The sequence below is a fragment of the Dioscorea cayenensis genome, chromosome 3 (genome assembly GCF_009730915.1).
Source record: "Dioscorea cayenensis subsp. rotundata cultivar TDr96_F1 chromosome 3, TDr96_F1_v2_PseudoChromosome.rev07_lg8_w22 25.fasta, whole genome shotgun sequence".
In the NCBI taxonomy this organism is placed as follows: Eukaryota; Viridiplantae; Streptophyta; class Magnoliopsida; order Dioscoreales; family Dioscoreaceae; genus Dioscorea; species Dioscorea cayenensis.
Window position 1 is genome coordinate 13,732,387 of NC_052473.1, and position 5,944 is coordinate 13,738,330.

The 5,944-nt window shown below is 38.5% G+C and overlaps 1 protein-coding gene across 1 annotated transcript; it reads left to right on the forward strand.

Annotated features, from left to right (window-relative positions):
- The first annotated feature begins 266 nt into the window (after window positions 1-266).
- LOC120253357 (factor of DNA methylation 1-like) lies at window positions 267-5,696 on the forward strand. Its single transcript, XM_039261691.1, has 7 exons — window positions 267-1,388; window positions 2,687-2,868; window positions 3,442-3,531; window positions 3,635-3,913; window positions 4,032-4,244; window positions 4,567-4,802; window positions 5,429-5,696. The coding sequence occupies exons 1-6, from the start codon at window positions 476-478 to the stop codon at window positions 4,795-4,797; spliced, it is 1,908 nt and encodes a 635-aa protein (XP_039117625.1). The 5' UTR covers window positions 267-475; the 3' UTR covers window positions 4,798-4,802; window positions 5,429-5,696.
- The last annotated feature ends 248 nt before the right edge of the window (window positions 5,697-5,944 follow it).

Sequence of the window (5,944 nt, forward strand, 5' to 3'; positions counted from 1 at the left end):
TAAATAGTAAAAATAATAATAAATTATGAAATATTATAAATAAAAAAATTCTAACATTGTGACCTAATTGATCCGGCTGGATCAACAAGTTTCTGATTGAATCACCCAAGTCACCGGGTTAATAGAATATATCCAGACCGGATACATAACAGGTTTTTAGTTTTTCCAGTTGAACTTGCGGAACCGGTTCGAATATGACTGCCTTGCGAAAAATATCCCATTTTGAAAACTGTTTGACACATATGCAGGCATGCAGCACTACCATAGTACCATGTACATTCACGTTTCACTCCACACTCTGCTTCGTGTCACGTGCGTGCCAATCTGTATCAGTCTATAGACACGTGTTGACAATCGAATCCATGCCGGATCTCAAGACGCTATCAACGGCCACGATCCGTATCCATTTCCTCTTTGTCCCAAATCGGAAGCTCGAAGCACAAACCTCGAGCTCCTTCCTTCCAAGCTCGCAGCCATGGCGGACGCTTCTTCCCCGTCCCTCTCCTCCTCCTCCTCCTCCGAAGACTCTGAGATCAGCGATTCCGAGCTCGATCTCTACGAGCAGAAGTACCTCCACATGCTCAAGACTACCAACCCTAGAATCAAGAACCCTGATGGCACCCTTCGATGCCCCTTTTGCGCCGGAAAGAAGAAGCAGGGATTCATCTACAAGGACCTTCTCCAGCACGCCACCGGCATTGGCGCCTCCTCCGCCCGCGCCCCCAAGCTTCGCGCCACCCATCTCGCCTTCGCGCGCTTCCTCCAAACCGAACTCTCCGACGCCGCTGGCCCATCGGCTCACCTTCCTCCTCCCAAGCCCCCACGCCGCTCGGATGACGACCGGTTCGCCTGGCCCTGGACGGGAATTCTCGTCAACGTTCCCATCAATGAAGAATCCCGGATGGAGCTAGAACGCCGGCTTGCTGGTTTCAGTCCGGTGAGTATGCTGCCTCTCCGGAATGTTTCCGATCAGGAAAATGAGTCCTCGATGGGATCTGTGGTGGTAGAGTTCAGCAAAAGCTGGTCGGGGTTGAAGGATGCCATGGCGTTTGAGAACCAGATGAATGCGAGTCGGTTCGGGAAGAGAGATTGGGAGGAGAATGGAGATCGGAAAGAGGGGTTCTACGGCTGGATTGCTCGTGGTGATGACTATGAGTCGGAGAGCCGGGTGGGAGAGTATCTCAGGGCGCACACTGAACTGCGGACCATTCCTGATGTTGCCAAAGAGGAATCGAGGAACTCTGGGAAGCTCGTCGCTATCCTCTCTGATGAAATTGAAGCTAAGAATGAGAACCTGAGGAATTTGGAGTGTAAGTACAATGAGATAGCTATGGCAAGGCAGCGTGTGATGGAAGATAAAGATAAGATTCACCAGGCTTACAATGAAGGTGATGCTGCCATTTTTTAATGATTTCTTTGAGATTTTTCTTTGGATGTTGAATCTTTATGTGACTATTTTGGATTTAAATTTATGGATGTTTCTCTAGATGAAGTTTATTTGATTTAATGCTACCCTTCTACTTTTAGCACTGGATGTGGGATTGTTACCCTTTCCTGTTTTAGTAGCTACTAGGTCATAGAACTTCTAGTGGCTCTACTTTGTTTCTGCGCACTAGGAGCTAAAAAGAAGGTAAATGGCCCCATACTCTCTTGAAATTTGGGTTTCTCTGTCTCTTTTTTATTTTTTTATTTTTTATTTTTTTATTCTTTTTTTTTCTTTTCTGTTTTTAAATCTATCGAATTATTGAGGCAATGGAATAAGTTAGTAGGATACTTGGGAAATGTTGATACTGTTGATGTTCATATTTGATTTCCTTTTCAAAGATAGTCAACACTTTTGGTAAAGAAACGGACATAAAGGGCAAACAGATGCATTAAGGCAAACTTTAGGCATTATTTTAGATATATTAAACAGAGGCATAAAGCTTTGCGCATACAATATTTAGAGAGGGTTAATGTTTGCGACCTTTATTAGATGTAGACTAAATATATTATCTATGTCAGATTTTACACAAAAGTTTAAACTAATAGGATGAGAGACCCGGGCTTAAATACTTGGATTCATACTTACCAAAGCTTAAAATGGGTTGAATCAAGCTCATTAAAACATGATATCAAAGCTTGGTTTGTTTGGTTTGTTTGCAACATGTTAGTTAAAATAGATTGCCATGTATCAAGGGGGCGCATTACAGTAGCTAATAAGTCCATATCCGTTGGTTTGGTAAATATGAATTGGAATATATGTACTTGGGTTTCTCACCTTATAAACTTAAACTTGTGGGTGGAATCAGGTTTATATAATATTTTTAGGTTGCATCTAACAACTTTTACTTTCACAAAAGATGGTTTTTTTCATTGTTTTGAATCTGTAATGCATAGGCTAACAACTAACAAGCTTATTAGTGTGTCAAGGGCTTCTTTAATTTGCGAAAATAAGTTGGTTGTTTCAAAATTTAAGGTATGAGTGGATAGAAAAGTATGAAGGTTGTGATTCTTGGTGACATGATATTGGACCTGGTTTTTTGCAATATACTTTAAAATGTGTATATAATTTTTAGTGATGATGTCTGTCCTATGTGCTTCTTTGAAATTACTAAGATTGTATTTAATTTTCTGCAATATGTTTTTTGTTCAATTATCTGGAGAGTAGACACTTGACACTTTATTGTAAATACCTTTTCATTAGAGATGCGAAACATGCAGCGGATTGCTCGTGAGACTGCTCGTAGGATTTTTGAGGAAAATGTAAAATTAAGGTTGGAATTGGACTCAAAGAGGAAGGAAGTTGATTTAAGATGCAAGCAGCTTGATAAATTTGAGGCCAAAAGTGATGGTGAAAAGAATATACTTGAGGATGAGAAGCAAAAGGTAACTACCCCATCAATATTTAACAATTTAGATGATTTTTTTTAGTTTGAATAATAAAATCCTTGGTTCATATAACATTGTTGTAAAATCAAAATCAGAATGTTATTTACTGCCATATTCCCTAATCCCTTCATTTCTTTACTTATGCTGCTTAAGCATTTAACACTTACTAATATGATGGTTTGGTAATTCATCGATATCCTGCTATGGTTCATTTCTTATTAGTTATTCTTCTATAATCTGAAGTTATTTTTGCAAACTAAACTAGCTGATAAGATGACCTTGACCAAGGTTCTCAAGGTGGCTAGGCAGTGGAAGCCTTAACCACTTACGTGCCTAGGCAGACTACATAATGGCCTAGGTGGTTCAGTATTTTGAGCAATGCCTGTATGTGTGGCGGTTTTGGGTGCTTCACTGTGTGATAGTGTGCCTGTTTTAAAATGTGTTCGTTGTATCGAAATTCCTCCATTGAATAATTAACCCAAAGTTTGTTTTACTTCACAATTCTCAGACTCCTTTCATACGTTTAAAAGTAGTTTAATAGTGCCTTAAAAGGTTTTGTCATATTCTCAGACTGCAATGGAAAATTCATCACTTGAATTGGCATCCATGGAGCAAAAAAAGGCTGAAGAAGATGTCATGAAACTGGCTGAGGATCACAAGGTTTTATGCATTATGTTATTTATACTGTAGCTTTGTTCAGGATAGAATTTATATTCTAACATTATTTTAAGTTTCTTTTCTCTGAATGGATGAAATTTTTCAGAAAGAAAAAGAAGCTGCTCTTGCCAAAATACTTCAACTAGAGAAACAAATCGACCAAAAACAACAGCTGGAGTTGGAAATAGAGCAATTGAAGGGTAGGTTACGTGTTATGAAGCATTTGGCTGAAGAAGAGGATTTGGATCTTCAGGAAAGGGTGGATGCACTAAACCAAAAGCTTGAAGATGAAAAGGAATGCCTTGAAAATTTGAATGGGGCTCTTGTTTCCAAAGAACGTGAAAGCAATTTTGAGTTACAAGAAGCCCGAAAAGAATTAATCACGGTGACGTCCTCTTTTCATAAGAATGTTTTGGGATGACCCCTTGATGGTTGGAAAGTTGCTCGTGATTTGTTGCATCTTTAGTTTTATTTACCTGAATCTCAAAGGTTGTGTAATGCAGGGTTTGGATGATTTGTTGAATGGGCGAAGTGTAATTGGAATCAAAAGAATGGGTGAACTTGATGAAAAGCCATTTCAAGTTGCATGTAAAAAAAGATATTCTGCTGATGATGCAGATACAAAAGCTGCAGAGTTATGCTCTGCTTGGCAAGAGGAACTTAAACAACCATCATGGCAACCGTATAAGATTGTTGACGTTGACGGAGTGAAGAAAGTATGAAATTCAAACCTTCAATTATTTATAAATCTTGAGCTCTCTCTAGATGATGGTACAGCATATTTCATCTACACAAAATTATGTATAGTAATTACAGATGGCAAGAGGTTTTTAGTTTCAAGTTTGCTCGCACTTTTATTATAGATTCTTTAGTTCTCTCTTAGATTGAAACTCATCATGTTCATTCTCTTGTTTCTCTTGTAAAATTAAGTTTAAGAACAGTTCCAATTAGATTCCCTTACAAACGATGTATAGCCTTGATATTTTTGTTTGGCATTTTTATTTCCCCTGAAATGATCTTCTGACTTCAAATGTGCAGGAAGTGATAAATGAGGATGATGAAAAGCTGAAAAATCTATGGATTGAGCTTGGTGATGATGTTTATAATGCTGTGACCACTGCTTTGATGGAGATAAATGAGTACAATCCTAGTGGAAGATATGTCGTGCCTGAGTTATGGAGTTTCAAGGATGGACGAAAAGCAACCATGATGGAGGTAATCCAGTATATCTTCAAGCAATGGAAAAGCAACAAGCGCAAAAGACATTAAAAAAGGTGAATCTATATGATTGTGCATTACACAAGAGTGTACTTCAAAAATTTACAGGATGTTTTGTTTGCTTGATGTCATCTCCGGGTGTGGATATCAAAGGCAATACAAATATTAGAATAACCAATAATCCTATATTGGTTAATTTGGTAAATATGGATCTGATTATATGAGCTTGGGTCTCTCATCCTATCAGCTTAAGCTTTTGGGTTGAATTGGGTCATAAAATCTAAGTGGTTATCATTTAACAGACTATTAGAGCTTAGTTTATTGGTTTGCTTGGTTTATTTGATTTCTTTGTGATATAATTAGATTATTACGTATCAAACATGGCGTATTAAAGTAATCCACTTTGGTTAATTTCATAAAATATGGATCTGAATATATAAGTCTGGGTCTTTCCTCATCCTATTAGTTTAAGCTTTTGGGTTGAATTAGACCTGAAAAATATGATTGATTTGTATTTACCATAATTAACTTTCAAATTTATTTTCCATCGTCTGATGGCAAATGCTGGGATTTTCTTATTTACAACATTTTCAATTTTTCATCTTTGTCGTACAGAGATCTGAAAGTAATGTAATATGAAATCTAATTGATACAGGGTTTCTGTTTTTTTCCCCCTCTCCAGGACATGAAAAGAAGAGCATTCCATTATCGTAAACTTGGAAAATAGTGCCGGAGAACTGCAGACTAATGGTGTGCTTCTTGCATGAATGATCTACTTGCCTTCTGCTTCAAGAGGTTACACAGCTACTGCTTCTGTGGTGCAGCAGGCTTGTTAAGCCTTGTACTTTTGCTTAAGAGCTGAAGTATGTATGACGGCTCTTGTATGTTGGAAGTCTGTTAAGCAATGTAGGATTGCGTTTGCCCTTTGTTATTGTCAACTTCTAATCCAAGCCTGAATTCAGCACTAGTCATTGTTTGCTTTTCATCACCATTGGAGCTAGAGGCAGATAGCGGCTCTGCTTGGCACGGCATGCAGTGCAGGGTGCAGACGTCCACAGCATGCTGGGTTGTGCCTAAAGCTCTACTTGGTGCATATGAGACCTCGGCAAACATATTCATTATAGGTTACCTTGTATATATATGTTAAGAGAATCCGGGGCCAGACTAGAATTGCAGTGCAGGAATAACATCATTCTGA

What these genes read in the sequence shown, in the direction of transcription:
- LOC120253357 (XM_039261691.1), top strand. Translation starts at nt 476, where the DNA reads ATGGCGGACGCTTCTTCCCCGTCCCTCTCCTCCTCCTCCTCCTCCGAA. An exon ending in TCACCAGGCTTACAATGAAG is followed by an intron (nt 1,389 to 2,686) that starts GTGATGCTGCCA and finishes CCTTTTCATTAG; the next exon opens with AGATGCGAAACATGCAGCGG. An exon ending in CCCGAAAAGAATTAATCACG is followed by an intron (nt 3,914 to 4,031) that starts GTGACGTCCTCT and finishes TGTGTAATGCAG; the next exon opens with GGTTTGGATGATTTGTTGAA.